Source organism: Alosa pseudoharengus, unplaced genomic scaffold, assembly GCF_046254945.1.
Source record: "Alosa pseudoharengus isolate Yale_2024_CS ecotype anadromous, Long Island Sound unplaced genomic scaffold, YU_APseudo_1.1 YU_APseudo_1.1_scf_2, whole genome shotgun sequence".
Classification (NCBI taxonomy): domain Eukaryota; kingdom Metazoa; phylum Chordata; class Actinopteri; order Clupeiformes; family Clupeidae; genus Alosa; species Alosa pseudoharengus.
This window is the reverse complement of record NW_027468663.1, coordinates 13,421,330-13,439,168: the sequence shown is the minus strand read 5'-3', so window position 1 is coordinate 13,439,168 and position 17,839 is coordinate 13,421,330. Positions and strand designations below refer to the sequence as shown.

Sequence of the window (17,839 nt, the reverse complement as noted above, 5' to 3'; positions counted from 1 at the left end):
GGCTCTATGCACCAAAATGTTTACACTGAGCTGTTTACTGTTTTTTCCAAAACACCATGCAAACAGCATATTTCTGCCCCTCTATTCACATATTAATGCACTGGATAGACCTCCTGGGTTAGAACAAGGAGTTAGGCCCATGTTCTTGTGCAAAGGATGTGCATGGTAACCCATGAGCCCAGATTTGGGGTAGATCTTTTTTTATTATATATCTTTATCTACATCTGTGATATGCATGACTGTTTTTATGCAGATTATGAGGAAAAGTAATTTATTGCTCTGTTCTACCACTTTGCTTATCTAAATGGTTGGCCTGTAGGCTATGGCATGTTGTCAAACCATCATCTGTAGGCCACTACTCAAAAGAAGAGTTTTAGACCCAAACATTAACTTTTTGGACACAATGGCAGGTTAGACTCCTTTTTCATAGACTCCATAAACAAGTATGTTTTTTAAGCTGGTTAAGTTTATTCAGCAGTGTTTTAAAGAATATCAGAATACAAACTCGATTTTGGCACGTTGTTTAAAAATAAATAAATATTTTTCTCCCATGCTACCACATACTCTAAAATAAATAAACAGACCACTTTCCAATAAATATTGATTATTCACAACAAAGATGCACTGCATCAACTTAACTGCCGTTGGATCATGGTTGGATCAACCCAACAATGCTAGATCTGGTAACTGTTGCTGAAAAGCCAAGGTGAGAAGAATCTAAAATAAAAATAGAAAATAAAAAAACATGACAAACATAGTGCTTCGGAATCCTTTTCATTCTCACTAGTTCTAACTATACATCAGGAGGGCAAAGCCTGTAGGCTACTGCTTTCTGTAGTTGTGCAAGTGCAGTGTGTTTTTTTTCCTTTCAGAAATCTTGTAATTTTCCATGTTTATCAGGGATAAAAAACAGAAATACCCTTTCGAGAAATCAGTCCACAATCCCAGATGCAAATATGCTCTCTAACACAAAACAAAGCCAACATAAAGTATTAGTAAAATAAACAATTAAGGGTATACTTTTTTGCAAAAAAAAAAAAAAGGAATGGGTTTTACAGACAACGTAGGCATTTTAGATGTTACATTGCTTGTATCTGTAACACTCTGTACTAGGTGCGGTAATGGTCTTACATGCGACAGCTCACTTTGATGATTCGTGTGAGACTGAGCAAGCAGGCATGTCTGTAGTCCTCCCTGCTACTTGCATTTAAGCACATTAGTGAAGACATCGGCCCTTTTTTTAAACTGTGATGAGTTCTGGCTCAGGTCTAATCCTGTTGTGGATTTTTCTTTATTTAACTGTAAGGTAATGGTTTAATTTGCTTCACTTTGTGGAACAGGGAGCAGCAAGCTCTTTCCCTGTGCATTAGGGCAGTGAAGCTTGCATGAAAACCCAGTGTGACAAAGATGCAGCAGGCCACGTGGCATCTTTGTCACACTGGGTACACCACGCAGGTCAATCACAAATGCATTCAATAAACTAATTCATGTGGTTTGATGAATGCCTCTTGATGTCTGCATTTGACTGCAAGTTTCACTGGTGGGAGGACAATGATGTCAGTAATGGCTGGGATTGCCCTTTTGCATTGAAACCTGTGCGATGCAAATCTGCTTTGACAGGTGACTGTAACTGCCTGTCTGAGATAGCCTCATAATTTACTGAGCACTGTAACAGGTTTGTTTTCACTAGGCTGAGTGGAATGTCGACGACCGATTATTTACTTCTGTCTGGGCAGAAGAATAATATACTTTTGTGTTATAAAAGGTTTGTTAGAGGCAAGTTTGGGTTTGGATGGGAACTCTGTCAAGAGAAGTATGGGTTTGAATGGGATTTAATGTGTTGTTTTGGCAAGGCTTTTGAAGCAGGAGATTTAGAATATGGTCATCTGTATTTGAGACCTATTTGTACAGCCTGACCTGATAGATTTTAGAAAGTATGAAAGAACAAAAAAGATATACTAAATTATATGACTGAATGCTCAAGTACAAGGAGATGGGTGTGTAGTCACTGAATTGATTGGATTTTCAGTCCAGGAAAAACAAAAAAGGAACATCAAAATTTGAGGTAGATATGCACATACAAACAACTTAATACTTCATCATTAAAATAACATAAGCAGTTAACTCATCAAAAACAAACATTCCTAGCCAGATATTTTGCTGGTTTTGTAAAAACACAAACTGGTCCATCCAGAATAAGTCATGAGAATCGTTTCAGTGTCAAGTGTATACAATGGTTCCAAGTCTGTCATGAAAGGCCTTTGGTAGTCTCCAGGTTTCCATTACTGTCTTACTGGTCTTAGTGGAGGTTCTGACCTTTGGACACTTGAGAAACAAACGCCTTTCTTAAGGCTGACTGTGACCCCCACAGCCCTTTGGGCATTGGCCATGTCACATCACTTTTTTCAGGCATCTGTAATCCATCATCCCCCTCAATCACAGTACATCTCCAACTCCCCTGCCCCATGTACCCCCCCTACACCGGGGCTGTCACACGCAGCCGCACTCCCTGGCTGACACGTCGGGGATCGTGTAGAAGATGTTGTTGTTGCCAAAGAAGGACATGTCCTTCTCGTAGCGAGTGGGCCGGCAGCAGGGGCTGTAGCGGGCCTTGTCCTTCCGCCCCCTGCCTTTCCGTTCGCGGGACGTGCTGTCGTCCAGCTGGCCGGCCCGCTGCATGTGCTCCAGGACCATGTCGTAGTGGCGCCGGCGTGCCGTGCACCTGCCACTGCAATAGCGGAACACCACCATCTCGTCGCTTTCGTAGCCCAGGCCCAGCTCGCTGACTGTCCGGTGGACCTCACGCAGTGCGCACGGACGCTGGTCCTTGCGGGCACGCTTAGTCCTGCGGCTCTGCCTGTCCTCAGAGCTCCGCGGGCCACCGCCGCTGCGAGCGTCGTCTTCCTGTTCCTGCCCGTCCTGACGACTCTTCCGGTCCACCAGCACGCTGACGATCTGCTTCAGCTCGCCCTCCGTGAAGCTCTGAAAGAGGTAGGTGACTGCAGGGAGAGGAGAGAGCAGAAAGGCATGGTGAGAAGTCTGTCAGGTAAGGGTTAAACATGGATATCCACAATGCCATCATCTTGAGCTCTAGTTCATCACTTTAGAGATATTGTTAATCACCTCTACGTCACATCTAAGGATAATCTGCACTTGTGTTTAGGACTCAATAGTTGGGTTTTAATGCACTTGTTGTTTTTTTAAGTGCACCTGAGTGGCACATAAAATCTTGTAATGCACATAACATTTGATTTGTAAGAGGAGGGTGGATTAGCTCTCAGTTCATATAATAAGGTACTGTATAATGCTATTAATGTTGATCGACCTTACATTTTGATCCCTTAGTTAGTATTCTGAATTCCTCGCTTTGATGAGCAGAATGTCTATTCTTGATTTGCGTAGCAAACACAGATGCGTCTTCTCTTTAATGGACTTTAAATGAATGTGCTTAAAATATGCCAGTGAGCTGAATGGAAACCCAGTCATTATTACTCCCCAGAAACTAGCCCAGACTCAAGTGCAATTTCACACCTCCCAGTCAGTTCGTTTGCACATTTTAGAGCCATGACTCTTCTCGTCCCACCACTTTGGTCTGTGGTGTGTGGCTGAGACACATTAGGTGCTAGTTGACTCTGCGTAAGAGTGCAGCATACAAAGGCCTTAGTCGCATAAACAAATTGGAGACCGCATGGAGAAAGCCCATAAGCCTGCTGTCAGGGCCTTCAAGTGCCAGCTCATCAGTACTAGCACTGCTGTCAGGGTGGACAGAAACAAGCCAGCTTACACTCGGAGAGGAGAGAGCCCACGTTATCCGCAGACCGGGCACGCCGACGGAGACCACCCATCCTCGCTGACCTCGGAGGTGATGAGGATGTTGATGACTGTGTGGGCAATGATGTTGGTGATGACGTTGACGGTAAAGGTGGTGCCATCAGGGATGCCACCCAAGAGCGTTGTTTGGCTGGCGTGGGGGGCATCGCGGCGGGCATCATGGCAGGCTTAGTGAGGAGGACGCACAGAGATGCACAGCAGAGCAGGATGGCCAAGGTGGCACCTTTCCATAACTTCATTTTAGAATGGATTGGAGCATTGAAACTCTGCAAAAGCAAGCAAGACAGAGAGGAACACTTACATGTGAAGTATCTTCCCTTGGCCCCATGCCCACAAGGTGTCACAAAATAGTTATTCAACGAGCAATCTTTTATCACCTCCAGCACTGGGAACTCTCTCGGAGTTGAAGTTAGTTCTGGGTGTTGTTTGTTCTAGCTGCTCATGATGTGCAAGTATGTGTATGGGCCGAGATTCTGTCTGGCAGGTTTTAAAATACACACGATCAGGGAGAATCACAAACTTGTATCACTAGCTAAGTATATTATATTATGTATATACTATGTATATTTTTCCAGTGCTTTCTTTCTCTTATAGGTCGTTGACAGTAATCTTCCTGGCCCCTATGTAATTGCATCATGAAGTTTGTGTAGCAGTGGTTATTATTTCATGGTTGTTATTTTATATTGGCTCCAATCGGTTTCCATTATTATTCACCAGAGGTTTAAAGACCACCACTCACCCCATTTTCACTTGGCTAAAAACACTTCCTTCCAAGTTTCATACCTTTCTAAAGATGGAAGCAGAAGGTATTAAAGGCACATCAGTCATTGGCTGAGCGTGTTGGTACAGTTCACCCCGCATGGCGCAAGATAGGGGTGAGAGTACCATTACTAGCATCAAGTACTTCATTGATGGGAAGTGACGAGCTGAGCATTGGCCCTGTGTGCTTTGCTAAATAAACTTCCATTACATGTCGACTTGAAAGAATGCGACAAGAGTGCACTGACTCACATTGTGAAAGAGAGGAAATAATCATTCTCAAACAGGAATCGCCATGACACACCTATTTGCTGACCCTGGGGCCTCCTGGTCCATATGGATAATGTATGTGTGTGTGTGCGTGCGTACGTGTGTGTGTGTATGTGTGTGCACGCAAATCAGTCAGTGTTATGTTCCCCTTTCACCTCCCTCCAATACCACTCTCACCAGACTCAGAGTGTTAGTGTGTGTGTGTGCTCCCTCCAACACCACTCTCACCGGACTTAGAGGGCCACTCAGAGGAATTACATCACACAACTTCCTGTTATTTTTCCCTGGACATCTTCCTCTCCTTTGAGTTAAAAAGGTGAATCTCTCCCCCTTGCCCCTCACCCTCTGATGTATCCAGTGGTAAGCTACTGTGTTTTTTGTTCTAGAACAGGGTTAGGACGAGCAAAACATTTCCGCAGATCAGGAAATGGCAAACGGGTTGGGACTAAGGACATATCCAGACCAGTCAGCCCCCTCCCGGACCCCAACAAAGTGCTTTGCCAGACTGGGTTCGAGGTGGCCTCAGTGGACCACATCCAGGCATGAGGCCTCCTAACTGGCATGCTACGGGACAACGTCGACGGGGAATGATGCGTGTCGTGCCTCTGTGTTCCAGCTCTACGGGGGTGCTTATTTTGATGAGAGTAACCCAACATCAATTTGTTTTGCCTCTCCAAGAGCAACAATAGAAAGGACATGTTAGGCATCGACATCCAATGCCAAACAAGAAAGACTTGTAACTAACACACCGCAGTGACTGCTCAGATTCACCCAAGATTACTGAAGGATTTCCGTGTACAGTTCAGAGTAATTACTTGACGCACCAGGCACCAGAAAGGTGGCCCTTGATTGCACTGTTTACAATTTGAAGTCCTTCATATGGCGACTGTGCTTGATGGAGGATAGACCATCTGTTTTATTTCCTAACTCTTGTGTGTGTTGGGGTTTCCAAGCATGCTATCACCCAAGACTCAGCTCTTTCTTGTGTTTTCTTTTCTGAACATGACAGATGAAGTTTAATATAGGAACACTTTGAAGAGCATGCTACAGCACTATATAATGGTTATAAATGATTACATCATTATTTGATTTCATTACCACAACGGCTGTTATCTCATGACGTCTGGTTATAGCACAAGACGCTGTTATTGCAAGCTTATATCTCAACTCATCAAGATACACACACACATTCTCTCTCTCTCTTTCAGTCTAATTGCAGTCAGACACTTGTGTCGGTTCAGAAATGAGGGCAACTGATGGATGGCCCTCCTGAGGTAAGATTGTTCCCATCTGCTGTCAGGTTGGGTAAGTGGTGATGAATTGAGGGGTAATGTTGTCTCCCCCATTTGAGCCCAAAGTCAACCATTTCCAACATACACACACTTTAAACCCATTATTGGTGTGGGGGGAAAAGAAACACTTTGCCCCTAGTGGATATCGTGTGGCTGGCTCCCATCTCTGAAGATGACAGGATGAAGACAAGGGACCATTAATGTCAAAGTCAATGAAGCAGCAACCCTCAGCTACCTGGACAAACGTCATCTCAACGTTTCCTCAACGTCAACATAAGGCTTCCAATGCCACCATCACATTCTAGACCCCCGGCGTGTTGGGATATTCATAAGACGTCCACTATCTCATGTCTTTAACCGTCATCTCTTTTGGCCACACAGAGGGCCTATTCATAAGGCCCACTGTCACGACAGCTAAAGTGTCATCGTGTCTCGTAGGTCATGCTTTCTGTCCCATTCTCTTCTCTGCACCACAAATAGGTCTCTATCCCCATCTGTGGTCTGCATTGCCTGGGCTCCCTACAATCTCCACTTTTTTTTGACCCCCTCTAACATCTTGCGCTCTGTCGGATCATGGTCACAACAGGCTGTTCAGTGTGAGCTGTGCAGATATGTCAAAATTTCGACAGAAACCATGTCTGCGGGAATCAGTCAGCGTGAAGAATGGTATGGCAGTGCGGGGAGTTTGTGGCTTGCAGCCATACTACATGTAACGACTGAAACCCTCCTTTGTTCAGTCCAAAATTGACATGAACTTCTGTCACAGATCACTTAAAGTCCATGATCTAACTCAGTCTAAGCCCCACGCATGTCCTATCCTCTCGCTCTCTTTCTCTCTCTCCCTCTCTTTCTCTCTCTCTCTCTCTCTCTCACTCACACACACACACACACACACACACACACCCATACACACAGAGCCTACCCATGAACTTGTGAACGCAAAGTCAGACATGCTCAAAATGCAGAAATACTTGCCTCTTTCTTCTAATATTGACGTTCTTATCTGATCCAGGGATGAAACATGATAAATGAAGAGGGCTCTATTGACCTACCAGGGCAAGCATGATGTGCTTATCATAACAATTTCCTTTTCCATCTTTGCTCTCTAATTTCGTTTGCATAGGAAATCTCCATTACTGCCATCCTCAGAACGTTCCATCAATACCGGGAAACTCTTATCTCTGCAAACCTGTTATCAAATGAAGAACTATCTCATATGTACCCTGTAAACACAACTAAATCCTTGGAGAATCAATTTAAATATCTAATATCCTCTGTTGTTTTTAATCAGTGGCCCATTAACGACAGACGAATTTGTTCCAGCAAGACCGTCCTCGTCTGTCTAAACATGTGAGTGACGGTAACTGTGACGCTGCTCAATGACAGCACACAAAGTTGCTGATCCATTCATTTAAAATAGACCACAGCCGTAGCTGCCATCGGCCTGCTTAAGGTATTGATAGTTGGTGATTGATGGTTGCATAACTTACGGTAACCACCACCAATAATACCACGTCACCCTGCTGCCTATCCCAGTCCCAAGTGTAAGCTGCAGGAGCAACCCTAGGTGTGTGTGAGAGAGTGAGACAAGCCCCGGGGGCAGCTAGGAAGTGTGTGAGAAAAGACGCCAACTCTCACCTCAGCATTTTCATCCCTTTGTCCAAACCGCTGGATCAGTCACCTCACTTCTCTCCTCCTCTCTCTTTCTCTCACTGACTTTCTTGCTCTGACTTCTCTCTTGGCTCTTGTCTGTCTAATTTTCTTCCCCCTCCGTTCTCTTCCTTTCAGGCCCACACCCGTGGCACACCCCTGTCCTTCACCGCAGTGGGGCTATAGATTTACACTGTGGCTCATATCAAAAAGGAGGAAGAAGGGGAGATTGGAAGAGCGAACCCATGTATACTTTACAACATACGTTATTTTTCCTGTAAATATTAAGGACAGCGGCTGGTTCGATATTTGCCGTGGTGCACTTCCTGGTGGATGTGTCCTTTGCTTGTTTTACGACGGGCTCCATAAAGGGCGAGTGGAGAAGCGTGGCCACGGCCAGTAATGGGAACACACTCCAAAGATCAGGGACGGATTAGCACTAATGCGGCCCCACTTCATCTGCCTTCACGTGGGATAACACCTGCGATTGGCCGACTGAAGGTGTGGCCCCGGCCATCTGACTTAATCTCTTAGCCCTACCTTGCTTCAACCCCCTACGGCACCACGCCACTACACCACCAATAACCTCCCTCTCCGCACAACGACTCAGACACAGAAAGAGAGGGGGACACAGAGGGAGGATCCCCAAGTACGTCACTAAAAAGCCTGGGGAATAGACTTGTGTGGCACACATATGTACTGTACACACACAAATTCTGACAGCAGGACATCCAGCTGCTGTATTTGGTCAACCTACTGTATTTGACCATAATACATTTTTAAAAAATAGGAAATATTTTTTAGCTAATACAAAATGTCATTATCTAATAGTTGTGTAGACTGCCCGTTTTATATTAGCTCCAGGGCATTTCCACGTCCATATAGCTATTGTATTGCAAAGAGGGGCTGATTGCCTTCTTACCTTTGTATGTACCGGTATGTGTCTCTGCTCAAATTAATGTGATGAGCACACAGTGATCATATACAAGGGAAAGCAACTAAACTGGGTTTGGTCCTCTATAGCCTCTATACAGCTATACGGCTTTAATAGGACCTTGGCCTACAGAGAGCCATCCTTGCTAACGTGAAGTACAGGTTGACGCGGGTTAATCAGCTCTCTTTGCTCTAATGCCCAGCTAACAGTCTGCCTGGGCCACCTCGTTGCTGCAGGCATCATGACCGCATTGCAGGCTGGGAGAGGGCTTGGCACCCCTCAATTATACTCACTGCTAGAAACTGGTACAGCATGATACATGTTGTGTGCAGAGGCTAGTATTTGTTCTGGAAGGCAAGGCACTGACCTATGTGTCTAGACTTTCCACCTATGTTCCATGTACTGGTAGCGCTCAAAGCTGGTTGTAGTTATTGCTGCTGCTCTTGCGTGTTGGTCTTAAAGCATGTGGCCAAGTACAGGCAATTTCTCTTTTCGAAGTGTAACCAGGCAAAGGTCTCTTTTAAATAGCCTAGAAAGATAAAAAAAAAGCGTTTTTCTTGAACACAGAGCCAAACCTCCTCTCGGAATGGCGAGGTGCAGTGTCTCCGAAGCCAAGCCAGTGATTTTTCACCTGGCCAAGGCTGATTTGTGTGTCCCCAGCCATCACTGGAAGTGAGGAATTCACCATCATTACGCAGTCTGCCATCCCAAGGTGAGGAGCGCAGGCATTTAGACAGCCCCTGCGGCCCCTCTCCCAGCCCCACGCTCTCTGTGCAATCACCCTACCATACATGCAGCCTGGTTCCGGCACACCCACTTTCTTTAAAGAAAAGCCAAGCGATTGAAAGCATGTGTACGTTTGCCAGAGACCTACTGCTATTTGGATGCATTGAACCTATATACACACACACAGTTTGAGTTTGTTTGTGCCCCTGCCTTTTCTTCTCTCTTATTTTGTGTAGACCGGGTCTTTGCGTTGTTAAGGTGGCATCCCTCTTCTAGTCAAATTAGTGGAGGGAGTGTTGGTTTACTCAAGCCACTCTGGGATCATCAGCATTTTGTATACAGAGATCTTATCCCTCAGTGAAAGCAGTGTGGGTTTTTTGTCATGTGATGGGGGCACAAAAAGCCTTGATGGGAGCTCTCTGGCATGGGCTGAATAGCTTTTCTGCCTTCAACATGTCACAGCACGGAGGGAAAAAAAACACTCGTCAGAGTGTCAATTTGAAATATGTTGAGACATTTAAGGGGATCAGCGAAAACATTCCTGAGCTTTCAGTGGATTGTTTTGCCATGTGCCTATCAGATAGAGAGAGAAGAGAGATAGAGAGAGATGTCGTCCATCTCCCATCTGTTGGAGAGCCGCATGCTTCCAAAAAAAACGGTTTGCCCTGTCCCATGCCAGAAGTGCTGTGGGCGTCAAACGTGGGGTTTGTGTGATTGATGGAAGTCCTTCATGGAGCTTGAAAAGTAAGCCAGATTGGATCTCTGGGTTATGGGAGTTGAAGGGCTCAAGTGACGAGAAGCTTAGCCTCTGGTGCCCCAGCCACTCGTAACGTGCCTCGCACCCCCCCCCCCCCCAGGCCAAGGGTCACTGGCCTCCCCATTTACTTTTCATAGCAGAGAAATCACGCACATGACACATGGTGAGTAAGCGTAGATGTTAGCACCACGAGCATCAATAGGCTTGCCTCTCTGTCCTAGTGTTAGTGACTTAAAACCTTGAACAGGTGTCAGACAGTGATGGGGTGCACTTTGGAGATTAGTTCATTTTTTTAGGTTAATCCCCCGACCCCCCCCCCCCCCCCCCCAACTCTTCGCACCATTTCCACACCAATATGGTTTCAACAAGTGTCTTGGATTCAGAACAAGATGAAGCTTCTAAGCATGTCAAAAGACAATGTGTGCAACCATGCTGCAGCCTATGTTGTTTGTATTTCTCTGTTAAGATCACTATCTTCTGTTAAGGTCGCTGAACACATTTCAGGAATGCCAGATCAAAGGGTGAACACAGATGAGTGACGAGAACTATGCGGACTGATAGGAAATGCGGACATTAAACAAACTTGTCAAGCAAATGTCAACCCTGAGCTCTCGCCAGCATACTGACATTTTGTGAACCTTCGCCTCGGTGCAGTGCTTAACGCATTCGCACTAAGCTGCGGCTTATTCTAACAAAAGGAGATGTGTCCTTACCGTTTGCTTGGCTAATCCAGCCTTATCTTTATGTCGCTGTATCGGGTTGACCTCAAGACAAGTGCCAGTCCAATAAGTCCCTCATCATGAGGCAAAGGATGAGATGGGCACACACACACCATACACACACTTTCTGTCTCTGTCTCTCCGCCCCCACGGCTCTCTGCACCTTCTACATCTGGGGGCAGCCGGGAAAGCTCCTCCAGCGCTGTGGTGCGTGCCGTCCGAACGTGCGTCTCTGCCGATGCTCCAAACGGACTCCTCCCTAGAGGTCCCTCATGGCGCTGCGGACTTTTCCAGAATCATGAAATCACCGCTGGCTCACATCCTCCCTGAAGATGGGTGTTTGTAGTTTCTTCATACTTTTCAGCGTGTGTGTGTGTGTGTGTGTGTGTGTGTGTGTGTGTGTGTGTGTGTGTGTGTGTGTGTGTGTGTGGAGTTGGTGTTTGAAGGTTGGGGCGGTGAGCGCCTTCCAACAAGTCCTTGACACTTCAAATTCTCTGCTTGGCCAACGCTTAATGTTTTGGTTTGTTGAAATCCCTTCTGTATACACTGGTGTTCCTGTCCCTCCACTTGCCCCCGTTTGCTGAGGGTATTCCACTCAGCCGGGAAAGGCAGACCTAGAACATAAATTGTAGAATTCAAACAGGGGATGGGAACACTATCCATGTGCACTTCAACACATCCAAGCCAACACCATCTACAAAAACAAAACTAAGTTATGTTGCAGATCTTTTTTCCGAGTAGTTCTCTGTGTCCACATTCTTTTGTTCAAGAATCTATATGTATCTCTCCTATGTAAAGACTAAATGTATCAGACTTATGTATGTGTGTCAAAGCCACGGACTACCAATCAATTTAGACATGGAGAACAAAAGTTAGACAGCAGCTTAACAGCTTTTCCACATGCAATTCAAAAGGCATTATATTAGACAAGACAGACAATCCTCAAGATGCACATCTTTGACACAAATCTAACATTAAACTTCCAAAACTATGATCGACTACAATTTCCATGTAATGCTTTATAGTACCTATTACAGATGATTCTATCTATCTGATTCTTCTGAGTCCTTTTGCTAGTGACTTACCTTTTGGGCTTGTGTGAGGATGGTCAGGGCAGACAGACTGTCCGGATTGAAAGTGTCCTGTTCATGTGGCGGGGTGAAGCCTTTTAGAGGATCAGAGGAGGGTACAGGCTGAGAAGTGCATCCGTGTGCCTGTGTGTGTGTGTGTCTCCGTGTGTCCGGGTGTGAGACAGAGAGCCAATGGGAGCTCTATGGGTGTTCTCAGTGTCTGTCTCTCCCTCTTTCTCTCCCTCTTTCTCTCTCTCTCCCTCTCTCTCTTTCTTTCTCTCCCTCTCTCTCTCTCTCTCTCTCTCTCTCTCGCTCTCTCTGTTCGCTGGCTGTGGCTCCTCCTCAGTGGTGTGCATTGAGGAGCAGCAGGCTCGGATTACCACTGACTGCTAATCTGGCCGCTGTGGGCCCTGGCAGACTCAGCGGGGCTGCGCAATGCCTATGTGACCTGTGTCCTGCCAGTGGGCTCCCTTGGGCTCCCAGGGGCCACCCATGCCGTGGCCCCCAGTACGGCCACAGGAGGCAGTATTTCAGACAGATTTGCCTACCTGACGTGTGGGTTAACCAGTAACATTAGTGCCCATCAGTAGGGCTGGGACGGTAACCGCATTACCGCAATACCGCGGTCACGTGACCCCTACCGCAGGTCTGAGCTCGTCACAGTCATCACCGCAAAAAAAAAAAAAAAAAAACTGTGAAACATTTGGGTGATTCGACTTCGACGTTTTCAACCATGACATATGCACAATTCCGGTTTGAAAACGTAGCAGAATCTCAGAGTTATGCAGTCAGCTTAGACGTCTGCAGGTGGCTAGCCTAGGCTACATGAAGTTGAATCCCACTATAATTGGCCTACACATGTGTACGCGTACTGTAGGCCTATGTAATGTCATGATGTGTAATGTGATGAACCATCTTATGACATTGATACTCAGAGAACCACAGTTATGTTAAGTAGGCTAACCCTCCGTTTTCACAACAAAACTTCAAACCGTATCATCAAAAAAAATGAAGCAAATCCAACCTTTCGCGTTTGTGTTGGGGAGCGCGATGTTCCAACATTCCATTTGTTTACTATGCGAGAGTAGTAGCCTAGAAATCTAGACGCGCCCCTAGCGACAGCAAATTACATTTGCTGCCAGGGCTAGTCTAGCAACTCTCCGTTGGCTTGTGAGCTCCAGAAATCGAAACTCAATCAGGCCAATGAAATCGTGTATAGAGTCGTTAGGTGGGCTTAACATAATGATTGATGGCAGAGTTGCAACGGTTTGGCTTGAATTCCCTGCTACTTGAAAACAAATAAGATGGATGTTGCTGTTGGCGAACAGTGTGACACGAGTTAAGCTTTTATTAAGTTGGCAAACGTTTGAACTAGCCAACTAGCTCCGCTGGTGGGAAACGCATGGGACTCATAGCGCTGCCGCTGTCCTATTGCGTGCAGAGGGAATTTGAAAGACAACTGATTATCCCGCCCCTTGGACTGAGCACTGCGAACGGTGAGTGCCCAGACCCTACATTTTAATGTGGGTCTGGCTCGTCAGGCTACGAGAGTAGGGGAGAACGGGCACAATCGTAACACTTTTCAATTCTCTCCGTTCAAACTCGATTTACATAAAGCTGCAGTGAAAGCTGTGAAATTTGGCCAGAAAGGAGTCATGTTTACATGTTTAGTTCATGAAAGAATTACAAAATATGTTCTAGTTTGTTAAGAATTTAACTTAACAGCGACATGTAGGTCGAGCCTAGCCTCAGACCTACTTTTGTTACAACCTGACGCAGCCATTAAAACGTGCGGTAGCCTACCGTTGTAACATTAGCATAAGTGTCAAGACTGTAACAGTTCTTAAATCATGATAGCCTTGTTGATAAACTGCTTATTTCTTTCATGTCTGAAGCCTTAGATCTAGTGGTCTTTGAAGTTGCTGCAGCTGCCAAAAGTTGAATTGGCTGTGATGGCTGATGGCGGCACAAAATTCATAATCCATAATCCATTTTTTTTTTTTTTGGGGGGGGGTATACCGCAAAACCGCGGTAATTTCTTGCTTACCGACCGCGGTAAGAAAACATCCATACCGTCCCAGCCCTACCCATCAGCATGTGAATTATTCTAGTCTTCACTATACTGGGGCACTTTTTTATGATGCTTGTGTAGCAACCATGATAAATAGATGACCACATGGCTATTGGTGCCTCCACTGCAAGCAAATTCATTCAGGGACTATAATATGTGACCTATGTAGTCACTGGAGACATTCACAATTCTGGTGTGTATGTTTTAAAGGTAAAATCGTAAAATGTAAATGTAAATCAGGTTTCTAGGCCAAGTATACTTGCGTATGTAAAGAATTTGGTCTCTGCATTTATCGCATCCAAGAATTAGGTTGTGCAGTGACCATGATGACTGCTAGAGAGAGAGAGAGAGAGAGAGAAAGAGTTCAAAATTATTCTCTCTCTCTACCAAAGCTCATCTTTGGATAATGACTCTTTTGGGAAACACGCCTTAGAACAAGTCCTGGACACAGGCAGCATGGAGGTCATTTTTAGACGCCTGTTCTAATTGCTGCCATTTAAAAAGAAAGTGAGAGGCGTGGGATGGAGGCTTTTGGGGAAGACAAGGACAAGGGATTGTGAGTGCAAGGGAACCTGAGTTCACAAGTAAGCGTGCAGCCCCGTGAGGTCGGCGAAAGCTTTACCTGAGAGTGTTCTCGCTGTGCTAGAAACATGGCCTGACCTGGTTGTGAGGTCTGCCCACTGGCTTGACATTCCGTGTAATCAGGAATTTGCCTGAGCGTCCTCTTTCTTCTTTGATGGCTTGTCCCCAAGCACACTTTATTGGGATAACGTTTCGGCCCGCCTGGATGGATGTTCTGGTCCAAGGGAAAGGGAAAATGATTCCCTCGTAATTTAAAATACTATGATGGAAACCATCTCGAAGTAAAACATCACAGCGGCCGTTCAGAGTTAAAAGCAGAAGTGGATTTGCCAGTCTGAGTCACAGATTCACGACTCGGCTTCCAAAAACAAGCTGCCGTCTTTTACTGTCAGTTTGTTTTTCCCTGCATGTGTGGGATCCACACGAGAAAATAGAGAGCAGATGGAAGCTTTTGGGAAAGTCTCCAGTTCTCTAATCTGAAGGATAAATAAATACCTGACTGCTGAGAAAGAGAAAGACAGAGAAAGAGAGCGAGAGAGAGGGCGAGACACTCAACACAGCACAGCAGGTCTGAGCTTTCCAGGTTTAGCACGCTGTCAACAGGGAATAGGATCGGGTTGGAGGGGCCTCTCCTCAATGTGCAGCAGCACCTTGGACTAGTTCAGGAGAGTCAGAATCCTTGCGGGCCGCAAATGTGTTATGGAACAAACGAGACATTCCATTCAGCCAAGACACTGCGCGAGACATGAACAAAAAGAGTGGTCTGGAAAAAGCAGCCAGCTGCTTATCAGAAAAGGATCAGACGGAATAAGTCTGATATAAATATAAAAACATACCACTCCACTCTGAGCAATCTGAGCTCTAAACCTCACAAATTCTTTAATAAATCCATCTTTTACAATGTAGCCTTTGGGCAACATACTGGACTTTTGCAAAAACTTTAAGTTTGGGTAGATTTGTCAATCAGTGTTAATCCGTAACACATTTTTACAATTACAGTTGAGTTTGAATAATATCTGACTTATCCAAGTATGGTACAGTGATTGCCCTTGATTGACGATTGTGGCATGTGATATTAAAACTCTTTTGTCAGCGTTTGTTGAATATTAAATTTGTGTGGTGAAATTAACACTGGTGTAAAAAGGACAGAGCCTTGTCCATTATTGAATGCATATGTCTCTGCCACCCTTTTCCCATCATAGGTCCAATGAGGGATGTGCTGAAATGATCCAGCTCAGTCGCTTCTTTGGGTTAGACCTGCAAGTGAGCGCATCTTTTGCTTGATAGATTTTAAGTGATATAACATATTGCTGAGCTTGGCTGTCTGTCAGATTGTTTATTGTATCATTATGTAATCTCTTGAATCATTTAGTCTTCCAGTGACCTTGGTCTGAAGACAGATTCTAATGTGTCAGCTATAAGTTGAATTCATCTGGGACTTGGACATCTAAGCAGTCCTTTTGTGATAAGTTACTCTGGCACCCTTCAATTTGCACAAGACATCTATTCACAAACTCTTATGACAACATGATCCAACATTTCATCTCCATGTCATTTTATGTCCATGATAACGTAAGTGTAAGTAGCAGAGGCACAGTACAATAACTTGTATATATTACTTCTGACCACCTCTCAGCATGGGCAGTTAAGTGAACACTTCTTTTAATGTGGTTTTAAAATATTTTTTCACATTTTCAGTTCTGTTTCTCTTAACTCTTCAACACTCTGAAATGGAGCTCTGAGGAACATCTTACATCCCCATTAAACAGCTTTTACACAGATTTGCAGGTCTCCTCTCTGAAAAGTTTCGTGTTGACAGGAGAGTGACCTTAGATTGGACCCTCTAGATATGCCTCATTCTATAGGTCTCTCAACTTTAAACATATACTGCAACCACAGACACACACACAGACAGACACACACATACACACTATTCAGCGCAGATTACTGCTCTAATTACTGTTTAGCAAAAGAAGAGAGCCAAAAGAGTCTCAGCCTAGACAGGATATTTAACACACTTGTTTTTTTACCCTCAGTGTAGCGTGAAAAGTGGTTGAGCTTAAAGTACATAAAGTAGTGCATTTTCATCAGCATTAGTCCTGGGTTGCAGGGCAAGGGAAGAAAGGCGAAGACTCTTTCACCCAAACAACAATTTCAATGCATGATTGAATGTTTTCAGAGTAGGGCTTCCTGTGAAAGGTCAGGTAAACAATTCCTATGAAAATTGTTTGCAAAACTGACGGTAGTCAAGCGAGAATGGGTGTGTCTTTATGAGTGTGCATTACTTCCTTACACATTCAGATAGAAGATAGAAAGTGTGCAAATGATGAAGGGATGATTGGTTAGATTTTATATTTATGTTAATGTTATGCAGCAGATGCTTTTGTCCAAAAATTTGTCCAAACAACATCAACAACAAATATATTATCATTGAACATCAGCAGAAGGCTATCCTGATGAAGAGAGTGGAAGTCTGTGATGGAGGGAATATATCACCTCTTGAAATCATGTGGAGTTCAGTCACTGCATGACTTGTGCAAATGATCAGAGCTTGTCTCAAAAAGAGCCAAAAACAACAGAGTGTTCATGGTAACATGAGCTAATTATTTATGTATCAGCATAACAAATGCTTACAGGATGTTTTTTCCTCAGATGATTGAAGGTTTACTACAAGAGCATTAGTTTATGATCTTGACATCTGAGGTTGTAAAATCCGGCCAAGACTTTAGTTGTTTTTATTGTCGGTATTGTCTATCCTCAATTGATTTGTTAGTAAGAAATACCTTTGAGATGTGTTGGTTTACTTTCCACCTTGCTGTCAGACGGTAGATGCATGGTTCGTCATGTTTTTGTTTTCATTCAGTGTCTGTAGGTTGGCCATTCTTTTAAAGTGAACAGGGGGTAGAAAAACCTCAGACTCACTCAACCGTCCACTCCTGACTCATGCAGTATATTGTTCTGTAATGTATACGTGTACATGCGAATGAACAGCAAGTTTGTGCAGCAACTCTCCTGTTGAAGATGGTTTACAGTTCAACAGAACACAGACCACAGTGTTCTTGCTGCTTCAAATTCCAACACACAGACAATAGTTGAGTGTAACATATGTTTCATGTATCCTATGAAGGCTTAAGCAAACAAGCCAGCGAGAAATGCCCTCAATCAAGGCTGTGGTCAA

General features: G+C 44.7%; 1 protein-coding gene across 1 annotated transcript; it reads right to left on the bottom strand.

Moving 5' to 3' along the window:
• Positions 1-2,490: 2,490 nt before the first annotated feature.
• On the bottom strand, positions 2,491-4,081 carry LOC143135058 (uncharacterized). The gene is made up of 2 exons (XM_076295788.1): positions 3,785-4,081; positions 2,491-2,999 (listed from the first exon to the last, which is right to left on the bottom strand). Exons 1-2 carry the CDS (start codon positions 4,068-4,070, stop codon positions 2,491-2,493), a joined length of 795 nt encoding a protein of 264 aa, XP_076151903.1. The 5' UTR covers positions 4,071-4,081.
• Between the last annotated feature and the right edge of the window lie 13,758 nt (positions 4,082-17,839).

What these genes read in the sequence shown, in the direction of transcription:
- LOC143135058 (XM_076295788.1), bottom strand. Translation starts at nt 4,070, where the DNA reads ATGAAGTTATGGAAAGGTGCCACCTTGGCCATCCTGCTCTGCTGTGCA. An exon ending in GGGCTCTCTCCTCTCCGAGT is followed by an intron (nt 3,000 to 3,784) that starts GTAAGCTGGCTT and finishes CTCTCCCTGCAG; the next exon opens with TCACCTACCTCTTTCAGAGC.